The following is a 25,192-nucleotide window of genomic DNA, read 5'->3' as shown; positions in this document are numbered from 1 at the left end:
CTTTGAAACTGTTGAGCACCAACAGCCATGGCAGTCGCAGTAAGGACCCTGGTCGCTTACCCCAGACAGTGTCCAGCCAGTCATTCATCAATTCTTCATTCATCCAGCCTTTTTCCTTGGGCGCGCATGTGAATACGGCCTTCAACCTTCAATTATGGCAATGTCTTCTGCTTGAAGTTTACGAACGACGGTAGTTTTCGTCCATCAGCTGTCACTGCAAGCTTAACCGTGCAGTGTTTGCTTTTCACAGCCGGTTGTCCTTATAGGAATGGACGAGATGCTTTGCTTGCTCACTGTTGCATCAGGTTAGGTTAGTCTAGGTTATACTCATGCCGGCAGAGAAGGGGAGATAGAGGGAGGCAAATGCTCAAGCAGCTCCCACAACCCATGAACAGGTTCGCAAGTTCGGGTACGGTCCCTAGAATATAATATTCTTTGGACCATAGTTCAGGGGCTTCCAGAGAAAAGAACAAAGTACTCGGAAGAAGGGACTTCGCACTCGCAGCCCATCTTGTGTATGACTGCGCGCGCGCCGACGAGCTGGCTTGAGCCGGGCGGGGAGCGCAAAATATGCAAGCAAACATTTTTTTTTTTTTTTGTATAGCTGGCTAAATATAGGGGTGCGCAAATTATGCGAGGGTGAAAATTATGCGGGTAAATACAGTCGTTACTCATGGCAGGTTTCTTTTCCATGGCCTTGTGCTGATGTGAGTGCCATCTGGTGGTGCTTCAGGGTGGCTTCCCCCCACTTTCCTCCTCCTGCTTCTGCTGCATCCTCCGCTTTCCTCCTGGAGCTCTCTTTGCTCTTGCCGTATTTCATTCCCAGCTGCGCTTCACGTTCGCTCTTTCGCTGCTGTGCTCACTCGTTCGGTTACGCCGCCGAGGCACACCGGCACAGGAACAGAGGCCTACGAGCTGCGCTCTAAAAGCACTTGATGCTATTCGACAGCCATTCTACCGCTAAAAAAATATTTTCCGGGCCTTTGTATACAAACTGAGATGTTGTCAGTGCTGGCATACCAGCTCGGTGTTCCCCAAGAGTAGACTATACTATACGTCTCGAGTACAAAGTACCTAAGTTATTGATAGCTAGAAATATTCTTGTTATGTAATGCAAGTAGACTCCTCGGTAGGTGCAGCACAGTATTTGTGAGCACAAAACTTTGATATATGTTGTGGTATTTGATTTCATATACAGCTTTCTTTTTTTCTTGATTCAGTTTGATATTTAATTTTAAATCCACTATTTGCTATTCGCACACCCCTACTGCTGATCATTCTCATAGTAGACGAACAATCACTGTGCCGGAGTTCTCTCAAGGGATTTTTGTAGAAGGCGTCGTGCTTTGCAACAAGCATGGTAGCTTGTTTGCATACTAAGACTAAGCTATCCATGCTGTGTTGCAGCATGCCCAGTGCATTGCTTTGCCACCTCTGAGCTTGGTGCATGCGCAACGTACAATCTGTGGTTGTGTTCTTGATCAATAACTGTTGGCTATGTTACTCTCAACACATGCATTGGTTGGCCATGTCAGTAGAAGCAGATGCTATTATACAAGGTCATGAAGGGGTAAGTGTGTCCCCTGGCCCACATTTTCATTTTGGGTACTATTCTTAAGTGCACTAAGAGAACGCCATCATTTTGGTTTGACATTGCAATGAACGTTGCACTACGCTAAAGTGAAAATTATCAATTCAGAATATGGTCCGAGTCGGCTGAGCAGTTTTGGCAGTGATATTGTGACGTCTTCATAAAGTGCCATCCGCAGCCTTATTTCAGTAGTCACTCTCTGGTGGAGCTTTTCAGGTTTAGTGAGCAAGTCATTACTGTTGCTATTGTTTCTATAGACATGTCACCCTAAGCATTGTTCTCCTTTCTTCTTGCTGCAGCTTCTACAAGGGCACAATTCCACGTCTAAGCCGTGTCTGCCTGGACGTAGCCATCACATTCATGATCTATGACTCCTTCATGGACCTCTTCAACAAGATCTGGACGACAAGCTAAGCAGCCCTTCTCACTTTCCGAGCAAGCACTCACTCACACACAACACAAGCCTGACTGACATGACACTGCACGGGTCTTGGTGTCACTTCCTGTTGTCATCTCATAATGTTGCAGTATCCACCTCGTGGTGCTGACATGAAGGGATGAAGCTGCATTGTCTGTGGGAAAGCATGAACATTATGTTTTTTATTGTTTCAGGTACTCAGTGATCAGCCAGATGTTCGTTTATTACAAAGGGCAGATAGCAGTGTTGCTGTTAGTACAACGCTGCTTTGTCTTCTGTTTTTGTCCACTTCTTTAGCTAACTGTGAGTATTCCATGCTGTCTCTTGCATCTCAGCATCTGCCCTGATCTGAGAAGACGTTCTGGTTGTGTGGTTCAACAAGCAAGGTTTCAGCAATGGTCTTCGGACATTTGTTTGGTGTCCGTGGCATCTGTCAAAGATGAAAAGTGTAAAGCTCTCCTTCTGCCTCGTGTAGTTTCGGCACAGGTACTGTGGGCACCTGCAAAGCAAGCCCCATATGCCATGCTTGCCTGCTACACCTACACTCGGACAGGATAACCTTCTGCTCGTCATATGGGCACTGAGCAGCTCCATCACAGGATGTTTGAAAACTTTGTAAATTTTGCATTTCCACACCACTGTAAACTTTGCTTTGGTGCATAACAGTCGATGCATTTGCAAGGAAGAGATGTTGCCACGATGTCTGTGAAAAGCTGATGGATAGTAGTCTAGATAGTTCACGAATAGTATTTGAGATTGCATCAAAGTATCACCTGTGCATTTGACCATGGATGACTTGATGCCTTCTCTTTATTTTTTCAATTTATTTCAAGAAAGCGGAGGAATGTGTACAAAGTTTGCTTAACTTTGGCATCTACCAAGAGTGATCATTTTACAACATCTTGGCAACCTTGATGACTCTTCTGCCTCTTGTGGTGCCTATATTTTCTTCTTTGTTTCTCGAGAATACATGTCTTCTTCTCCCTTTGGTTATGTTCTTCTAATTACAGTAGAACGCCGCTGATATGTTTCTCATGGGACCACAAAAAATCTAAGAGCTGAGAAACGGCAAAAATTGAGAAATAAGAGTAGTGGTGAACTGCACACAATTTTAATTCTTTCGTTTCAAAAAAAGTTGGTTTCACCCAAAAGGCAAAGCATCGATTGCGACAGCAAATTAGTAGACAACTATACAAAGTAAGGATAGTAGTTTTATCGTCCATATAAACTTGTAAACATTCGCTCACTAACAAAATTAACAAGCATGCATCCAGCACACGCAGGCAACCATGAACACGCCAGACTCAATGACTGCAGGCACACTGTCAAAACGCTGGTATGAGGAAGCGTAGCAGCAGCAGCGAGCGCAGTGACCTTCGTGCCCTTCGTGCTGTCTATCGCTTCAATGCAAACTGAGCAGCGAGAGTGCAGTACGCACAGAGATATGAGTCGTGGGTGCACTGTGGTCCCAGTGCAGATCGCTTTCAAGGTACGGCTTGCGCAACCCTGCAGTATGCAGCTGCTGCCAAAGTACAATGCCACCACCCCTCTCCCCAGTGCCTCGCACGTGTTTGAAGACGGCGGGCTTCCTCCCCGCTTTCGACCTTAGCACTCACAAGATTGAGCCACGGTCATTGGCTCCCTTCGCATGCTTTCACTTGCACATACAGCATAAGGCGTGCGGCAATGGTGTTATCACCCTTGGACTTTATGTGGAACATATTTTGGCATATACGTAGTATGCACCAAAACCAACATTAGGCCCACAACGTGTCATAGACACCATATTTAGATAGCAAATATGGATCTGAAAGGCCATGCTTTTGCTGACGGAAACTGAAAACATGTCATAGGTGTCAGGCCAGGCACTTTGGGTGGCCAGTCCCATTGTCAAGCCACCAGACTAAGCTACGTACCGGGGCAGGACTCCTGCACCAATAGCGCCATTTTGATACAAATGCAAATTCTTACGCCAAGCTGCGCCAAACACAGAAAAATGACTGAAATTGTGCACACAGCACCAGAACGGCTTCGGCATGTATGCTCCGGCAAGGACTGCTTACAGCGAGCGAATTTTCTTATCCGAACATGAGTGCAGCCATTCACAGGCTGCACAAAGCGCCGACGGCATCTCCCGCACAGTCTCTCGTAATTTTCCCGCTTATAACACAGGACTTTGCGGCTCTTCCGGCAAGCGGCTGGTAGGCGCATGGCCACTCCCAGATGTTGTTGCTGCTGCCAGAATGGCCAGGGCGGCCTTATTTAAAGCTCGTCAGAATACGGTTGAGTGGGTTGAGCAGCGCGGCACTCCATAGCTGAGGCGCAAAATAACAAAAAGTAGGCTGAGGGCGCTGCGAGCGATATTAGGGAGGCACACGCTTCAGCAAGTTCAGCAGGCGGGCGCCTCTGTCCCCAGGGCTGGTATAAGGTAAAACTAGTGCAATCTGCTTTTATGCCCATATGGCTGCGAGGCCTGAGCTCTCCCATTTTGACCTATGAAGAAGTGCTAATGCCGGATTTGGAATAAAATGTCGCAGTTTCGGCCGAAAGGCCAAGCATCAATTGCGATAGCAAGTTAGTGGACATCTATACGAAGTAAGGATAGTAGCTGTATCGGCCGTATAAAGTTCTAAAAATTCGCTTACTAACTAAATTAACAATCGTAGTGTCATGCACGCACAAGCAAATGTAAATACATCTCTCTCAATGACCCTGAAAACTTGCTGTCAGAACACTGGAGTGAGGAAGCACAGTAGCAGCAGCGAGCAAATTGCTAGCTCTCGCTTCAACGAGAACTAAGCGGCGAAAACAGTCACATGAATCTATCAGCACTCGCACTATGTCCCCATCACAGATCGCTTTCAAAATAGGGCCTGCGCAGCCACACCATGCGCAGTAGCCACCATAGTAGAAACCCCCCTCCCTCCGGTACGTTGCGTGTGACGGAAGCGTGCCTCCTCCCCGCTTTCCTCCCTGGCACATGCGTGATTGAGCCATCGTCAGCTCATCCTTGCATGCTTTCACTCACACATGCAGCATATGGCGCACGGCGACGAGGTTATCGCCCCTGGGATTCATGCGAAACATCACGGCGATGCCGACGGCAGGAATGCACCTGGACTGTCCATATAATTACTATCGCAATAAAAACACATGGGAATAGTTTTATGTTATACCAGCCCAAGGTTGATAGTGGCTCTCTGGGCCTGCGGTGACATATGGTGACTTGGAAATTATGTTACTGCGTAGATGGGACTGCATAATTTGAGAACATTTTCCACTATCAGCATGAGTGTCGGGGCAGGAGTATATAGTTTGGTCGTAGTGCCATTGATGTTATCCGCTTTACAGGAAAGCATGCACCGTACCACTGCCCTAAGCGCTTCGTGTTAGTTTATTCTGTGTTTCGTCATGTTTTGAAGTGCGCTGTCATATTCCATTTTCCATTATTCCGCCAAAATTCAGATTGCCTTGCTCCAATCTGCTTCAGAATGAAATTTTATCTGCTCCAAATTGCTCTGAAATGAAATTTAGTGGGCTCCAAGCTGCTCCAAAAGGCATTTACTTGTTTCAAAAGTTGCTCCAGAATGACGGTGGGCAGTCCCACTCCTGTACATGAAAAGTCAACATGGCCACTCAGGCCGGTGCAGAGTGGCAGTTCACTGCGTATGATGCAGGAACGGTCTGACATTTGCAACGCAACAGCGGGGTTCCTGATGCAATGGTTACTGTGGGAGCTATGCCAGGACCAGTCGAAAGCGATGTTACAGCCAGGAAAATGCGGCACCCAGGAACGCAACAGCGGGGTTCTACTGTATTTCTTTTTTGTGGCAGTTTATTGACACCTTCATCACTCTTACTTGCCTGGGTGCAATACTTGCACTACTAAAGCAGGGGATCTTTTGCATTCCTACTTTCCTTCTGTCACTATGAGTGCCATTATTGCTTTACTATTTCCATTTATACATCAATGCTTGCACATTCTAGGGCCATGGTCCGCACTGTGCATTCCTCTTTTTAACAATCATTTAGAGCATTCTAAGTAAAATGGGATTTGGCTTAGCTTTTGTCTTTAAATATCATCCTTTGGAATAAGCCACTGTTTGGATGGGATAAATTGTACATTGCTTTTTGATCACTCCATGCTTGCAATGGCTGCTTTTTTATTGCTTCTTTTTTGTGTGTTGTGTTCTTTACGAACTGAATTTTTTTGTATTGTTACAAGCTTTGGGAAAAAAAATTTTTTTTAGAGTGCACTTTGTTTCAGATTTGCATAGTGTACATTCCAGCTTGAATGATGAGACTTGTGAACCAGCAGAACTTGTTCACATTGGTTTTACATTGCTACTAGTTGTCTTGCATTGTTATGCACTGTAGTCTTAACTAGCTTATGTCATGTTTCAGACTCAAGCAAAATGGGTGGCAACCTAGAGAAAGGTGTTTCGAAAATTTCCATGTTGTTAGTAAGAGAGGAGACAAAGGCTACATGCGGAAGCAATCTTCTTTACTTCTTTGTTTTCAGTTTGAGAGTAGAGGCTGATGTCACTGTGTCGCATTTCTGCACTATGTCAACTCGGGCAGCAGCAGAAATGAGTTTCCTCATTTTATCTGATCCATGGCAGACAAACATAAACTAGTAGTGTTGCAACCTTGGTGCTGGTGGTTATTTTGTATGATCAGTCAAGAAGCATAGAAGTGTCCGTTTCGATGCCTCAATCACTTAGCGGTTGTCTTCAGTATTACCCACAAACAAATTGAACAGCTTGGACAGCTGGGCATGGTGGTTTTCATCGAGCAGTCATGTCTGCCGTGCTCTGTGTGAATATCTTTGAGCTTACTCATGACAAGTGCCACAACCAGCATTGTGAGTGAATGACACTTGTTAATGAATGTTTTGCCTCGGTTGATCTTCTGTAAGGCCTTCTCCAGTACCGCGACATTCTTGTTGCAGAGTGTTTTTTTATATTGACTGCCATGTTCTCTCTTAAAAGGTAACTGCAATGAAGTTTTATTTTGGCTGTTTGTTATGAGTACCTAGTGGATCTCGCCGAAGCAGTTTCGCCAAGGCTTTAGGGCTGGTGGTAGCATGGTTGTTTGTTTCAGTTGCCATTCAGTGGATGGCACAAACACTTGGTGTGGTATGGCGTCATGCAAGGTGGGTGGGAAGTAAATCCTGGAACATCGTCTGGCCGTGACATGTACAGGCACAACGGGGAGAGCTCTTAGCATTTTGAAAATCACATTTGCTCACTCTGGAAGCAGAGAGTGGTGCTTTCACTGGCACATTCAGTTTCCTTGAAAGTGCGAACCAAATGTGGTCAGACTTCACACCCCGGTGATTTCCAAGATATTATATTACATATCTGCAGCCTTTGTGTTGATGCTTTCCACTTATTGCTGTTCGCATGCAAAAACGCCGCAATGATAACATGTGAAAGAACAGATGGGCTGGATCGGGTCGAAAATGGTCTAGGTCCTGTCTCTGTTGCAGCAAGCAGTACAGCAGCATTTGTTTGCTTAGTGTTTCATTTGTTTTTATAAATGCTTATCTTTGTGGGTTTCTTGTGGTGCATATGTTTGCATTTCAAAGCACATTTGTCAAGATGGAACGCTGACACACACACACACACACACGCACACACATCCACTCAAACAGAAAAAAATGATGCCGACAGAGTAATGAGACACTTGACCTGTTCCTTTGTGGTTGGTGTATTTTTCTTGTGCAGGTGTCCATTTGGAGGATGCTCCATAGCCTACCCAATGAGCAAGGACTGCTGTTGCACAGGAAGTTGCTTGTCAAGGTTCTTTGTGCAGTCATACTGCGCTTGACAATCATAGTGTGTGTATCAGATAGTACTTACCACGTTGCCTCTCGTACCATGCGAGGCAATTCCACTCCTGTAACTGGTACATCAGACTTGTGCAGGGAGATATTTGTGTCCAGATGTATGAACATTTTCTTGTTGTATGCATATTTGCCATCAGATCCATGATGCTTGTATAGATAGCTGGTTTATCTTATAATTTGACACTCGCTTGTGCAGTTTACTGTACAGCTCAATCGTGCAAAGCGCCGAAGTTATTTCTTATGCACCTTTGATACAGAGCAGTGGCTCCAGTCCATGTGACTCAATCGTTTGGGGGTCGTGGACGTTTGTTTCGTCGTGCGCAACGTGGGCTGATGCTGCAGAGGCTTCCTGTCAAGCGTGTCAGCAAGAAAGCCACCGTGACTCGCATGTTTCATTTAGTTCACTCTGATGACTGCTGTTCATTTTTTTTTTTTCATGAAATTGTTGCCGAGTTGCCGTACACCAAGACACAAACATACTGTGACACAGCATGTGCTAGGCCCACGTTTGATGTAAATCTTCCCACTACCCCTGCAGTCTGCTATTGCACAACTTTGGTGAGCTGGTATTTAGTATAAAGAGAGAGCCTGAGCCTGCAGCATGGCATTACAGTACTTGTGTTATTGTGATGGCAAGAGTCGGTAGTTTGCGTCATCTAATTCTCCTCTCTGTGTGGCCAGCACAACAGTCCTTGTTGTAGTGTTTTATACTTTATAAAGAGATACCGTTATTTTTATATACCTGTCAAAAGAAGTCCTCTTTTTCTTTTTTCAGCGAAGCTTTGTGTGGTACTGCTGTATTTCTTAAATGTAAAATGTCAGGCTGCTGTTTGCAGCGCATTCCACTATTGCAACAGGCCACATCGGTAGTGATGCTTCTGGTTGACTGATTGATACATGCTTTTAGTGTGGCCGAATGTTGTCTGCTGTAACCTGGCTGTTTTGCCATCTAAACACTGCATAAGCATGTTGTGTGGAGTGCGTCTGTTTCTAGTCACTCTGCTAATGACCGACGGCCATTGCGTGTTAATGGCACATTGTTTTATAGCTCCAGTCAAGCGAGCTGTCAGTGAGACAAAACTCCCGCAGTGAACTGCATTGCTAGGTCATGAAAAAATAAAGCACACTGACAATTTTCAACGTTTGTATGTGCCATATCACAAGATGAATTCGAACATGAGATGGAGGTTACTGAATTAAAACACTTGGTAAAAAAACACAGCATCTGGTCCCAAAACCCAAAAACGAACCACAAGTTGTTTTGTTTGCTTGTGAAGAACTTCATGGAAACTGTTGGAAAGCAGGGTAACATCTTGATCAGTACACAAACATGCTTGCACTTATGGTATCTTTTTTATAATTGAGACACCAACGCTGACGCTGAAAAAAGAAGAGTGCAGCTGTGCTGCAGGTAAATCCCTTGAGCAAAAAAAAAAGGACTGTTTTTGGTTGTCCTGATTAGTTCACATTAAATGGTCTTACTTCGATGCAAGCGCACTGCGGTTAAGTAGCAAGAACCTTTGGGAGTCGTGGCATTGTGTGAACTTGCCATGGGCTTCTTCATTTGAGAACCTACGACAGGCAGCGGAGAAAGTCCCCAGTGAAAAAGCGCCTGCTCTATACCGTTGGCACCGATAGCAGTCTACCCGTGCTGCACCAATGACCATGTGATGCGGTGCTGAGCCATGTGGATGCACAATCCCGTCTGTTGAGCAGATTTACCTTAACAAGCTAATGATAACCCACAAAAACCACCTGCCATAAAGCTGAACCAAAAGAACAGTTTCCTGGAATGAAACCAAAAATCAAGACTTTCTAAGCAGTTAAAGATTGACATTAAGCACAGTATGGCCCGCTAATAAACTGAAAACTTCATTGGTATTCAAGACAACATAACTTCACTATTTCTTTAACTTCATAGAGAAAAAACAGTTGATTCTACTCTACAGACATTCTATATTTTAAAAAAAAACATTTTCCAGACCTTCCCACATGAATAGAGTTAACGCTGGCATACTAATATTGTGTTCCAAGTGTCAACCGTACTATACATCTCGATTCGTACGTGCCTAAGCTACTGATAGCTTTTAACATTCTTTTTTCATAATGTGAGTAGACTCCCGAGCATGTGCAGCACAGACTTTCTCCTTTTCTTTTTCCACAAACTTTCTTAGCTTATAACCTTGTGTTACAATTTTTGATATTCAATTGAACATTCGGCTTGTTTCTTGGTCAGATTCGATAGTCAATTCAAAATCTACTATTCGGTATTCACTTACCCTTAATTTTCTCACTTACAAAATCAGTGTTGTCAAGAGAGAGAAAAACAGAAATACTTTGATATGAATAGATAAAAGTGATGCTTTGGAGACACTGAGATATTAATCTATTCATATAGCTTCACCTGAAAATTGCCTTTTGTGTCACTTTGAGCACAGCCAACCAAAAGTCACCTCATCATAGCTAATGATTTAATACAGTGAAACCTCGTTAAACCATAGTTGGCCGGAGCTTGGAAAAAGTATGTACTAAACGGTAGTACTGCTTAACTGAAATAGCATGAGATCGCTCACTTACCTGTCAAAAATGGAACTCGGAGAGATGCAATGAAAGGGGAAGAAACATGCAGTATTTATTCACTTCGCACTACAAAAGTGTTATTTTCATTTGATGCCACGGCGGCCTAACAGCAATGACCCCGGCCTCAAACTTACTGAAGCTGCGAGCCAGCTTTCTGGCCAGCCCCCGCTTCTCAACAAACACTCGCATGGCCGATTCCTCATTGGCATTGCATATTCTCTGTGCACGGGCTCGGTAGTGTTGCAGAAGTCGCAGGCGCCTTTTTCATTGCGGGGTGCTGTTCTCGTCGCCACGATTGCATTCATGAGGCTGACGTAACGCGCAGCTTCTGCCACTGTCGGGCCTGAATCGCCCGTGCTGTCAATTCCTGTGTCGTCTTAATCATTGTCGCTAGGCGACACTTCGGCAACAACAGAGACAACGATGACAAAAAGTCTAACCTTGTAGCCAACATCTCTTCGCGGTTGCAGCAGTGCCACCAAGCAACTTTTTCGCATTCCAAATGCCTCACACCGTAGTTAACAGCAGATCCCTGTCACGTGCCAGCACCGACTTCTTTGTGTCACGTTCGGTAGCACGAACGATGTCTAATTTTTCCTCTATGCTGAGCACCCGGCGACTTTTTTTTTTTTTATTTTATACGAGCTTCAGCAATAATGCGAGTCCTTGCTTGCACGATGCCACAACAATCTCTGGCACGGCGCTGAAATATGTTGATGTGACTTCACGCACGAACGCACAAGGCGCTTGGAGACCGTTCTGATGTCTGAGGCTTGTTGTTTTGCCGGGCCGGCTGATGGAGACGACGTACTACCGTGTTTGCACGACGAAAAGTGGAAACACTGCGTGTTAACTGATGCGTACGCAGTAAGCTGGTACGGTTTATGCAGACACAAAACACATTGTGTTCAATGGCCGCTGAGTCAGGGATTTGACTTTACTACCTTTAAAACTGAACTACTGTTTAAGCGAGTATGGTTTAACAAGGTTTTACCATAGATTGGTTTGTCATAACATTGCTTACTTGTATTCCCTTGAATCCTTGATGCAACCTTGGTACAACTGTTCTATTTTCTCTTAACTGGCTACGTGGCTGCACCACATAATGTTCTCCGAGTCGTCAGAACATGCGCAGCCAGTTCCATCAAAACCCAAGAGCTTGTCAACTTAAGCATTTGGTGCCTGATGTCACAGGCAAACCTATGATGACAATCAATTTGCTAATACCTGCCATGGCATAGTGAGATACTGTCTATCGATTGCGCACATTTCTATTTGCATGTGCTGCAACATCTGCATTCCTCAATTTCATTTTATTCTTTCCACCTTGGGGCTTTGTATTTGTACATAAGTACACTTGAGACTTGCAGTTCAAAATTCTTATTAATGCAGGTAAATCTCAAAATTTTAGTTAACCTACTTGTTTGATCAACTTCAGATATCTTGAGATATCAACTTTCGATTATACAAAAATCAGTGCCTATGTTCACAAAACTTCTCTTACATGAGTCTTTCCTCATTGGCCAACCTTCAAGCAGAAGCCACCCATGATGATGATTGATGTAGTAGCGAGAGTGTAGCTAGACTCTTCCACAGTCAACCTCCATCAAATCGATGCTGACGGGACCAATGAAATTGGTTGAGTTATTATCGGCAGGTTAAATTAAGCATCAAAACAATTAGAAAACGTCGGAACACCACTGATTCATTTGGCAGTATTTGCCCGATTCTAATACGCTCTCAAATCAAATGCGCTCCTGCTGTCTATGTATTTAAGGTCCGAAACTGACATAGAAATAACCTTAACGCTCCTAATCAAAGTAGAAATCTAATGCATGCCCGATCCTTTAGCAAGCAAAAAGGGCAAGGGCTTAATGTGTGTTGCACAGCAGTGCTTTCCTAAAGTAGGCTTTGCCACTTTGCAGCCCTGTTATGCGGAAAAGCATACAAATTCGGCTTTTGACCCAGTTTTGGGGGGGAAAGTTCACCGACAGTTATGATACTCCCTAATGTAAAATTTGAGCACAGCTCAATATGTGTTTTCAATTTGTGATATACTAGCAGGTGCAGACAAGCTGTCTCGTGCAGCACTTTGCAAACGGAGCGAAGTGTGGCGAGACTGCCTCGCCAGTCAGGAGATCGCAAGAGGCAGCGCCTAGGTGACTTGTGGGTGCAATTCACAGCAGCCGCCGCACACAGACGCGCGCTACTCTGGCATCATCTCGTAGTCATCATCACCGCCCAGCCCGCCTTGCATGGCACTACACTTTTCTTCTCACATTTTTGCCATGCCAGTCTCCTCCGGTTTCCACTTTTCCTTCACTATTGCCGTCTTCCATCTCCCGCCGCATTGTGCATTCACTTTCATTATTCGCTTGGTTACGAGGTACGATGCCGACGCTCGCCACAAAACAGGCACCTGAGAGCTGCGCTGTAGAAAGTGTACGTTAGAATCTGGTAAATACAGTAATTAGACATTGTGGTCTACTGTTCTTGGTTGAAAATCTCCCTTATGCAGACTGAAAATAGGTGTTTTCAGTGGGTGTTGATGTGTGTTCAATGCATTCATTGTCCCCCAAGCTCTGCCAAAGCAGACGCTGCCAGTAAAGGGGTCACTACAGGGCTCGGGCATGTGCATGCCGACTGTTCGTGTTCAAACTATCCAGCAAAGCCCAATTTTAGGATTGAAATAAAAATTTTTGGCCCATTGAAATGCATGGGGGCCCAGGACCTTTGGTCAAAATCAAATTAACCGAAAAACCCAATTGACTGGCGTTGAATTCTATAAAATGGAAAATTGGACGAGTTGGTAAAACTTCATGGTAGCTACAGGACAACAGACGCAGACAAAAGGAATAGAAGGGGACTCAGTACAGCACTGTACTAGCAACTGAAGCTTATTGGAAGAAAACATCCAATATATAACACACATCACATGATGCAACCCCCCCCCCCCACTGGCATACACAAATACACAATCAAAAGTGACCTTCACATCACAGATGGTGCATGTTTTAAAGGTGCACATGTTATGGCTTACTAACCAACGTAAGACATTCCAAAAGTAAGTTTCATCCTTTATTTTCGCACAGAAACTTTATTTCCCCCCCCCCCCCCAAAAAGAAAGCACCTTGGCATCATTTTTTCACCTAGTCGTCGCCGACATTCAGACATGTCGTAGGGTGCAATCAGTTTGCAGAAACCACTCGAGTGAAATTTGGTGCCCTGCAATGCAAGGAATTGTAGCACAGCCTGCTGCACCTCAGCATTGTTTTGGAAGTGACATCCCAAGGGTGCAGCATTCAATGCAGGGAACAGATGTCCATTCGTACCGGATAACAGCACGCACTTCCACTGGCAAGACCAACGATGTCAGCACACATCTGTCTGCCATTGTGATTTGTACTCGAATAGCTTCGGGCGTGCCGTTCAGCTGGTACTCTCTTCTTCAGCGCTCTGCGCATGTGTCCTTCCTCCCCCGCTGATGCTCTTTCTGTCGTTGAACCAACAACGGTTGTGGATTCTTATGGCAATGGTTTGTTTCATCTGTTGTACCATCTCCTCTTTAAAAAAATGACAAAACTTACTTTTGGAACGTCCCTCATAATTGCATGAGGCAACTCGGTGGCTTTACCCAGTGCTGTATTGCATCCCCTTCTATTCCTTTTGTCTGCATCTGTCGTGCTGTAGCTACCGTGGAGTTGAATTAATGGAAGTCTACTGTAGGACTTTTGTGAGTACGGGCTCTGGTTCTTAGGAGTCTGAAATAGTGCCAGTCAATTGTAGTAAAGGCGTGCTTTGTCAAATGGCATGGAACAAATCTGCATGCATGATAGTATTTGTAGAAGTTGCTCTGCAAAGCTGTGATGTTGCATCTGCGGAAACATGTGAATGATTGTTGAAAACATGTGTTCTTATTGCTCATGTTTTAAATAGGGCTGTTTGCATAGTCATACTTTTGAATAGAATCGAGTATGATCATAAAATTTACTGTTTCACCACATTTTAAAACAAAGTACAAGAAAATGTTTCAGTAGAGCATGTATGGCAAATGTAGCTCATTTATGTGAAAATATCATTTGCAACATTTCAGAAAACTAGGCAACTTGTGAGAAAAAAGCAATCAGTTCATTACAATTTTTGTGATCAGAACAGTTACAGCAGTTATAAAAATAAAATTGGAACCACACACCACTTCAGGTAAAAAAAAGAAAGCTAAACTTGTTCACATTTATTTCTTACCAGGGAGAGTAATATTGGTACGAAGATAGCAGTGAAATGAATTGATTAAAAGTAATTAGTGCATTAATTCATTTGCTAAGCTATCCACAACTGAAAACTCCCTCCAGCACACAAATCGGACTTATTATAGGCATCAAATTTAGTGTGTCAAAATGATGCACTGAATACACTGGCTTTGTGGGGATTTCTGAAGTGACAAGCGCAAGAGTAGACACGGGGCAGCCAAAAGGGCGACAAGGACAAGCGCAGCTTCCAACTGGTGTTTATTACAAAAAAAGGTTATGAATATATACTCTTGCGCACTTGATGCAAGACAACATGGCTGTCACAAGCAGACAAGAGTGCACCATGGTGGAGCAGGGCTTAAGGTGGTCTCCCACAGACAGTCCCCAGGAATGCAAATTCTTTAGTGGTCAATGCTATGGATTGTTTTCTGATGCAGTTGCTTTCTGCGATAGCTGCTGACTCAATGATGAGTCTCGTGTTTTCCTGCTTGTGCCTTGCTATTATGTTTTTCCAAAGAGCGGCTAACACTTACATTGGGAGCAATGGATCTCAACGAAACCTTCTCTCCCTTTTCGAACTTTGGGCTGCTGTAGTCTCGCATTTAAGCACCTTCCTGTTTGTCCCACACAGCGCTGTCTGCAGGAAAGAGGTATGCTATACACTACTTCTCTTGAGCATTCTACGAAACCCTTTCTGTGTACAATGTTGTGTAATTTTGATTGTCTGCTTACAGTGCTGGTTTTTGCGCATAACTGGGATAACTTGTGGGGCACGGAAAAAACGACCGAAACTCCCGCCCTTTGGCCAATTTCCTTTAGTTTATGCTAGATGGCTTAGATGTATGGGATGACTGCTAGATTTCTGCAAACACCATCACGTGGGCCAGGAGGTGCATCACAAGACTGCAGCTTCCAATGCAGCGTATCTGAAACAGAAACAATGTGGCTGCTGGGATAGCCAACAGCCTTCAAACGAGCTATCTGCGAGTTGAAACTCTCTTGTACTGCATGGTAACAGGATTTTAGCTAGGCGTTTTTCAAGCATGCCTGATTAATACCGCATTTAACCAATTTACTATGGGCTGATGCAAAAGGCAGCAGGGGTTCTTTAGTGCAGGGCTCATATTGCCAATGGATATGCTCACCTAAAAAGGACTTCAAATCGAGAAACTTTGAGGCACCATTCTCAGGACGTTTCTGCGTGAGAGTGAGAGGTTGCAGGCATTTGCTGAACAATGTCTGTGTCTGCTAGAGGGATAAATCAAAACCGGCATCATTGCTGTCTAACAGGATGAGGTAATTGTGGGGATATAGTATTTAAGCAACACAGAAAATTAATGATCATGTGGGAAAGCAGTTAGCGGTAGCACTAAACTTCCGAACATAGTGTTTTCTACGAGCAGTCTCAAAATACAGCACCCTTTACTAGTTATCACAAAAAATATCAGTTCCTCCACATATCTTCTCAGTAAATGGAGCCTTTATGCAGTGGGAGTGCCTCTTACAACAAAATCATTATTCACAACAGAAGTTGCCGGTGTGGCTAAATATTCACATCCATAATAAGCAGCCATTACGTTTGCTTTGTGATATCTGCTGTACAATATGTTTGGATATGAACAAATATTTCAGTTTCGAACATGAAATTACCCACTGGCAACTTAAATTGAATAGGTAAAACTACTTGATCCATATTCATAATTTTGTTCCTTCACACGAACCCTACATTTAACATGAAGGCTGCTCCGGTGTCCGAGGCTAAAGCTGTGTCCGTGATTGTTGCCCATGTGATAAGCCAGTTTTGATTTTTTGTGGACGTTAACTGTCAGTTTTTGCCGCTATTTATGCTAAAAGCTAATGTCGAGCCAACTTGCGATTAACTTGGTTGTCATGTAGGATTTGTTCATTACATCGGAGTATGTGCTGAAAGTGGACTCTTTTAAGAGCGCCAAGAATGTGTTGACAACATACTGTGAAAAAAAAGTGGGTGAGAGTTGGCATCACATGTTTGCTTCTGCGACATTGGTTGAAGCTGGATAGCTGGTGTTTTCTTGGCTATCTTTTACTAGACTACCATTACTGAACACTTTTTGAGACCTTGGCAAGTCGCAACTCTCTGTTCAGTCATGTTGCATCTTCCTCAACCTTCGTATGAATGGTGCCCACCACTCTTGTGTTTGGGGACAACAAGAATTTTTTACCTCGTTGATTTTTCATGGAAATAACATTTTCTACACAACAGGAAACCGATCCAGATTTTCACAATTGCCCGAGGGGAATTAACTGCAGTGGACATGTTAATAGCGAGTACTCAGTTCCGAAAATTCTGCTATAGACCTAGCTGGTCTAGATCTGCTTTGATAATCTTTGCAGTCAGTGGCAGCAGCCTCATATTTTTTCTAAATTTTATCATTGTTCACAAATATCCAAGTTTCACAAATGGTGCATTCATTTCTGCATGGCTTCGTGCTGTCAAAGGCATTGTCAGCACGAGGACAGCCTGATAACGGGCATCGGCACATGTTTCTTCCTGGCAGTGTTTACTTGTGGGGGCACTAGAGGCAAGTTGACGTGGGCTTTTTAAATACCATTACGGAAACCTCGCAATGTTTGTTTCGCACCAAGAAAAGACTTAGTTTATGAGAAAATTGCATCCGAAGGGCCCGAATGCCTTTCTCTAAATTCACATCTCCCACCACCCAACCGGGGGAGTGGTGACGTCACATACACCATCACCACCTTTTGCTGCTGTCAGTGAGGAGTAAACTTCTGCCCGACAGACGTCGCTGTTGAGCCACGGCAGAGCGGTGGATTCGCCACTGCAGCTGCTTTTCGCTCAAGTGGCATAGACTGTTCAGGCATCCCGCAACATCACATGGAAGGTGAATTCTCTGCTACGTGCAGTTTGTGTGAGTTTCGCGAGCCAGCAAAACCAGCGCAGCACCACACAATAACGAAACTAGTGAAACGTGAAAGTGTGTGCGGCGTGGCGTCAAGCGAAAATGAAACCTTTCGACCAACCGCATCATTGTCAAGGGTCATTTTAGAGTTCTTTTTACTGAAAAATGAAATAGAACTGGACAAGTAGCATTTTATTTAATCTTATAATACAATACAAGGATGTTTCTTGCAACGAATGGTTGAGTATTAGTGACAGAATTTAACTGAGGAGTGCTTTCGTCATCGGGCAAATGCTTGAATGTCCCAGGGGAGTCTCTAACCATGTCCTGCATTTACCCCAATTTCTCGATTATTAAGGCTCTGTTCACATTAATGTTGATGCCTTAGAGATTCTCGAGCATTAATCTATCACTTTAGGTTGGCTTAATATTTGCCTTTAGTGTCCCTTTAATGCCTGCAAACAAAAATCTGTCTTCAAACATGGTTGAAAATGTTTGTTTGAACAAGCAATAAATTTCAGAAAATAAGAAGATAAATATTTCTAATCTTACCACAAACTTTTCTTCAGCATATTATTTCAGAGTGCTCTGGCAATGTAATAAAGTTGTATGACACAATAGGATAAGCAAATAAAAATAGTGAGAGACATTGTAGTACTAATTTTGACCACCAGAACATTTCTTTCTTCCCTTAATGCCCACAGAAAACTCAGTCTGCACGCCATTGTTTTAGCATTCTACTCCTGTTGTAGCATGGCTGCTGCTGCTGAAAAACGCACAGCTTGTGATCTCGTGCTCGGAGGACATTCGACCGTGATAGCCACCACAGCTTGTAATTACATGCAAACAGCAATGAGGAGGAAAGGGGCAATTGTCACTTCACTAGTCAACCAAGGTAAATTTTAAACACTTGTTCAAATAGTCACAAGCCTGCACATATTTATCATCTGATGCACAGCATGGTTCATAGAGTGCAGATTATCATGATCGTGCTGCCTTCTTTCGTAACAATCGAGCATGTGTTACAAAAATGGCATCGCAAGTGTGCTCAAAAAGTAACACTGCACACTTTTCTTTGTGTTGTTATTGTCCTCTCGAATACATCGCACATTTGAGGTGGCAACCTCACTCAATTTGCAATTGAACATTGGGCGGGTTGGGTTATCTTTATAACAATGTGAAAGGGTAAGATAGACAGGAAGACAACACAATAGTGTGCCGTCGTGCGTCACCTTTCTCCATGTTCAGTTCTTTTGCATTGTCATTGAAATCTACCTTGCTTTCAATTTAGTCTCTCGTTTTAAGCCTTGCAAGTGTAGCAAGAAATATAATGACCCTTTCGATTGTACAGAACATGGTCTCTTGGTGCTGACGGTCGACGTGCAACTTTGTTTTTGTAATTGTAAATGTGTGTACACATGTACATTGTAAACAAGATTTCAACAATGACACCTTCCAAGTCCTGATTGTTAGCAATAGATTGCAATAGTGAATTCTCGGCAAGGTTAGTTTGTGCTTTGTGCACAGTTGAATACAGGATGGGACTAGAAGTTTTCTGTGGAAAACTGCAGTATTATTCACGGTCACTTGGTTGCCAATAACATTCTGGGCCTTGCACAAGCTGTGTATGCAATAACTTGTTCTGAATTTTTTTATTATTATTATTGTTCTTACGAACATGTGTCGTGCACACATGTGAATGACATGTTTTGTTGTGTTAATGGCGCTGCTGTTTTATGTTCGGCATTGAGAAGGCAGTTGGTTGCCGCAGCTGTCATTGTTACCATTTATAGCAGAATAGTTGTCTATCTCCACTTTTAAGATGTTTGGTTACTTGGTTTACAGAGCTTCTCCAAAATACTGTTGGCTTAGTGGTGGTAGTAGTGTTATATGTGTACTCTGTAGATACGTTCGGCGATAGGAATGCTTTGCAGTCCATAAATCTGCGGACACTTCTCCAAGTGCACAATGTGCTACTTATGATGCATGTGCACTTCGCAAGGTGTTGCTGTGCTAGTGTATGTCTCCATGCTGTGTACAAAAGAGAAGAAAGGCTGTGTCTAAGCGTTGACGAGAAAATAAAGCTCATAATAGATAAGTGGTGTTATGTCTCGTCTGTCAATAACTCGTCCTTCGACATCAGGATTGAGACGGGCTCTTGTTTGCAAAGAACAGCTGAAGGGAAAGGGAATAGCTAGTAGTGTGCATCGCTAGGTACAAGAAAAGTCGGCATTTATATTCCTGCATGTTCCATGTGCACAAATTTCATTTTTGCCCGAAAGGCAAAGCTTCGATTGCAGTAGCAAATTATTAGGCAGTTATATGAAGTAAGGATAGTAATTGTATCAGCCATATACACTTGTAAACATTTACTTACTAATTAAATTGACACTTTAACCCCCATATTGATTCCAGAAAAATGTACCAAACTCTCTGAAGTTCTATATTTAGTCAAAATTTTTTCTACAAGTATTTTTTTTTTTTCAAGGTCCAGTCAGTCTTGAAATGAAAAGCACAGTGAAAATCCGATGCTGCTGTGTGCAGGTATGTTGCGCAGTGTCCCTAGTACGCACATAAACGCAGCTCAAAAAATAGTCTCCACTAAGTGTGAAGTGCATGCTGCCTTTTGATTTCTGCATGTTGAGGGGTGCAATGCAGCCAAAATTCAACCAATGATTAATGTGTGCAGTACAACTTTCATGAGTGACAGCAAAGTGCGACAATGGTTGAGAAACTCTGAAGCAGGATGCACAGACGTTCGTGATGCAGGCGGGCAGGAAACGAGTGTCAACCAATGACTTTGTTCAGCGAGTGGATCAGGCCATTTGAGAAAATCATTGGTTCATAATTTCTGTGTTCAGTGATTCATTTCCCAAGATTTCATGGTCAGCTCTCATGAGGTAGGTTTCCAAAATGTCGACCGACAATCGCAAAACACAGCGAATGGGTGCAGCCTTAATGTTTCTCCACCACTACCATGATGAAGATTTTTTGAAGAAAATTGTCACAAGGGACGACACATGGGTCTGTTTCGAAACTGAGGAAACAAAAGAGAAATCCCAATAGTGGATGCATTCTGATTTTCCAAAAACAAAGAAATTCAAATGAACCTTCTCCAGCAGAAAGTGTATGGCTACTGTGTTCTGGGACAGCAATGATGCTCTCTTGGTTAACTTCTTGAAACGTGGCATGACCGTCGCTGCAGCCTCATACAGCATGACTCTGAGAACATCTGAGAAAGGCAATTCTGAACAAGCCAAGAGGAATGTTGTCACCAAGCATTGTCCTTCTTGTGACAATGCGCAGCCGTACAGTGCAGCTGCAACAAAGTAGCTCCTGCAGTGTTTTCAATGAGAAGCGTTTGATCACCCACCGTACAGCCTGCACTTCGCTCTCTCTGTTTACCTTCTCTTCACTCAAATGAAACGCTGGCTAGGAGGACAGGAGTTTGACTCGGACAACGAGCTGCAGACCAGCGTACACAATTGGTTGAAAGCACAGCCTTCTGTGCCAAGGGTATAGGAATGTTGCTACCACACTACGACAAATGTCTCAATCGCAGCGGTGACTGTGTGGAGAACTAGCTAGAAAGTGTATCTAAATGTTCCAAATAAGTTTTGATTTTCTTTGTGCGAAAGGCTGCTCTTGAGGGCAGACTTTCCTCAACAGTATCTAGTCTTTGGCAGTGGGAGCAGCACAATGTCGGGCTGAAAGAGCGAGACTCGTCATTGGCGATATTGGAACAACCTCCCATGACGACTACTGCTATAGATTGGGGGCTAAATGGTTAACAAGCGTAGTATCACGTGTGCACATGCAAACATGAACCCATATCACTCGATGACCACAGACACTGACTGTCAGCACGCCGGCTTGAGGAAGAGCAGCAGGAGTAGCGAACAAATTGACCTTTGTGCTACCTCTCGCTTCAATGCGAACTAAGTGGCAAGGAAGCCATCAGCCCTTGGTGCACCTAGACTTTGTAGCCACCGTAGATTACTCTCAAGATAGGGCCTGTGCAGCCGCTGCATATGCAACTGCGGCCAGAGTTGCCGGAGTGAAACCTGCCCTTCCTGCTGCCTAGCGCACGATGGAATATGGCGCACTTCCTCGCTGCCATCCTCCCTTGCGTGTGTGAGATCTAGCAACCCCTCCTAGATAGCACAAGGCCTGTGCGCTTTGATCCATGACATCATGCTACCTTGCCCGACAGCCATAGAATCTGATGAGGATGCTCCCAAGTAAGCCGCGGTAAGCCCCAAACACGCCACCATGACTGCGGCTCCCATGTAGGCCGCAGTCACGCTGAGCTTGGCAATGGAAAGTTCGGTCCAAGTAGCTTGACGTCATAAAGCAGAGTGCACAGGCCTGCTGTAGAGGAGGCGTTGATCAAACCACCATACTTCTCTGCTCACCCTTGCACACTTTCCCTCACACCTCCAGCATACAGTGCTCAGCCGCCGTCTTATTGCCCTTGGACTTTGTAGGGAACATTGCAGCGACAGCGGAAATTCGCCTATAGTCCCTATAACTGCTATCGCAATGAAAAAAGAAAAAATGCACTTGTAACAACATTCTAAAAGGAAGTGCTACATGAAATACTGGCAACACTAGTGAAAGATGATTACAAGATGACCAGTGCAGAGATCTAGGACTGTGGTGTTCTCTCTGCCTGTCGTGTCGAGCATATCTAGGTTTTTTTCACTGCATGCTGCATGTTTTAGTGTCACTTACAATCAACTTGTTTGTTTTAATGTTCTTTTCTTGTCACTAGTCATCTGGTGCATGTCCTGTCTGTGTAGGCTTCAGCCCACCCACTGGTAGAATTCATTTGAAAGTTTGTGCTAGTGTCCGTCTCTTTACATGTTATTGTCCCATAGTTTGTGCGCGAAACGTGTAATCATTAAATACACGTACCTACTTCGTGGTATGAGCTGCAGTCTACCATGCAAGAAATTTTCAAGGAATTTTCAGACATAATTTCATAGAACAGCGAATTCTCAGAATTGTGGAGGGAACAGATAAATGGGCCTACAGAACAAGGTACTCTTTATTACTGCAGTAGCAATTATGTGGACGCTCGAGGTGCAATGACACAGCCGCTGTCATGCTGTCCCAACAGCGACAGCGCATGCAATGCTTGCACTTGGAGGGTTAGAGGTCTCCAGCATAATCTCCAGAGGCAAGTGTGTTCGTTTGGCTGCAAAACGATGAATGGTGGCGCAACCTCAACACTCCATTCAATCGACTTGGTGGATAAGCCAAGACAGCATTCTGCATTCTGACACGAGCATTGCCCGCCCGCGACATCAGCTCCTGTTGCTCCCCTAGTGGACGGATTCCAATGTTGCCAATCAGTCAGTCAATCAATTAATCGAAGCTTTACTTCAGTTTGCAATAAAGTGTGCAGTACAAAGTGGGAGTAAGAAAAAGCTGTCTGGTACGACCGCTTGACAAGGCTCTTGAAACCATTTAACAACATTCACAGTTGTGACAGGAGAAAAAAAAGGAAGTGAAACAATACTAAAGTACAATATGTGTAGTGCAATGAAGCCTCTCAGACATTGCAATTACAAGAGTGGCGTAGATCTTTATACAATGTTACATGGAACTTCAAATGCAATTAAAATGTGAATACTTGCATATTTAATACACAGTATGAAAATTATTTGAATTAACGTAAAACAAGGCACACATATATTTATGAAAAATAAGTTAAGTGCTCTAGAATATAAGGTCAACAAGAACTAAGTAACGTTGAGTCATAAATAGCAGAAAACGTATAGCATTCATAGAGTCGAGTGTTTAAGCATTTGGGCAATATGTATGTCAACATAGCGAAACCATAGTTAGTTATACATAGAGGCAAGATATAAGTACATCATCTTCTAGTTTCATATGGTGTAATATGTGGGGCGAGTTTCACTATGCAATTAAGGAAGGCATCATGCTTTGCTATAGTTTTTTTATAAAAACAGGCAAACCTGTATTCAAAGAAATTATATACACCAACACTTTTATATTTCAGGTGTAGGGGAAGTGTTGGGGCATCGTATGAGGTATTGGCAGTTATCTGGAGCATTTCTTTTTGAACAAGTAATTTTTTAATATTCGAAACAGAGGTGTTTACCTAGACTATAAAGCAATAATTTAGGTATGAGTAAAAGAAAGTGTACAGTTGAACCCACTTATAACAATATTCAAGTGCCATGAAAATTCCATTGTTATAACCGGTAATTGTTATAACCGGGTTGCATGAAAAAATCAAAATAGGGGGATGGTAGAGCTGATGTGAGAAAACTATATAGGCGGGGAGGCCAGTGCCCCTCCCCACCACCTTCCTCCGCCCGGCTGCTGATTGTGTTCACTCGTTTTAACTGCTTCCTGGGCGCTCCGGTCGCATGTAACAAGCCGCAGTTGGTGGTAAAGAATGGCACTGCTATAGCAACTGCAAATGGGCGTCACAGGTGGCAAGCGACATGCAAGCACCGCCGTGGCATCGCTTTGGCGGCCCCAAAAGGGGCCTTTTAAAATTTTCGAGAAGCCTGCCGCGGCAGCCTGTCAGCTTGAGAGATCCAGAAGAAATGCCGAGGAGAGATCGCCACAAGCATCTCGCCACGTACTTCTCACTGCCTTGCACAAGAAAAGCCTATGTCCATCAGCCATGCATACTTTATGCGAAGCTAGCCGACATCCTTCTCGGACCTCCTATGAAGACAATGTTGAGGCAGCCTGCCCTACTGCATCATCGCTGCCGTCGTCACCATGGCTATCTGATGCAAGCACGCTCGCAATGATCGCCTCATCGGTTAGAAGCACCTCATTTCCAAATCTATAGCCATGCGCTTTCTTTTCACCGGCAATGTCGTGCATTGCCGATGATCAGCAAGCGGATCAGCTATCTTCCGTTTAGGTGGCGAGTCAAGCGAAGCTGAGAAACCACATGGCCAGGAACGACTTCAACACAACCAGCAAAGAAGAACGCAAGCAATGAAGCTGTTCGCAGAACTGCATGGAACAAGGAGCCAGCGAGCAACATGCAAGCAATCTGCGAGCGCTGCAGTTGGTGCGTTCCATTCGTGTTTCGGAAGGTGGGGCAGCGTAGAGCTATGGGCACAGCCCATTCGTGTTTGGAGGGGTCGAAGGCTGATAGGTGAGAGCCGCACGGAGATAGCTGGAAAATGAGCACGCGGCGGCTGTTGGAGCAGCGGCCCATCATGCAGCGACCCGAATTTCTCGTTCTCATTTTTTTTTATTCTTTTCAAGGATTTCACCTTTCACTACCTTTCGGCTCAGACACCCAGCAGCCAGACTTCATCGTTACAACCGATAATGCGGCATCAGGGCATTGTAGTAAGCGGGTTATTTCACCATGGAAAACGTACAAAAGTCGATGGTGCAGCAGCTTCTCAGTGTTATAACCGATGTATTGTTAAAACTGGTATCGTTATAAGTGAGTTTGACTGTAGTATAAACTTGGCTTACTCTCGATGGGTAAACTATGCCTGTTGCTTGAAAAAGTTCCGATAAGTCTGGAGAGAGTAATGCAAGTTTTATTTATGTGAGCGTCCCATGTCATAGTAGTAGTAAAAACTGCACAAGTAA

The 25,192-nt window shown here is 44.0% G+C and overlaps 1 protein-coding gene across 1 annotated transcript in view; it reads left to right on the top strand.

The window, feature by feature from the left end:
* The window catches only part of sea (mitochondrial citrate transporter scheggia), a 109,156-nt gene extending 89,471 nt beyond the window's left edge, over positions 1-19,685 (top strand). Inside the window, exon 7 of the mRNA XM_075686985.1 lies at positions 1,891-19,685. Coding sequence (XP_075543100.1) covers positions 1,891-2,005 — 115 coding nt within the window. The 3' untranslated portion in view covers positions 2,006-19,685. The remainder of the gene's footprint in view (positions 1-1,890) is intronic.
* The last annotated feature ends 5,507 nt before the right edge of the window (positions 19,686-25,192 follow it).

Source organism: Dermacentor variabilis, chromosome 3 (genome assembly GCF_050947875.1).
Source record: "Dermacentor variabilis isolate Ectoservices chromosome 3, ASM5094787v1, whole genome shotgun sequence".
NCBI lineage: Eukaryota > Metazoa > Arthropoda > Arachnida > Ixodida > Ixodidae > Dermacentor > Dermacentor variabilis.
Note: the sequence above shows the minus strand (reverse complement) of the source record. Positions and strands in the feature narration are given on the sequence as shown.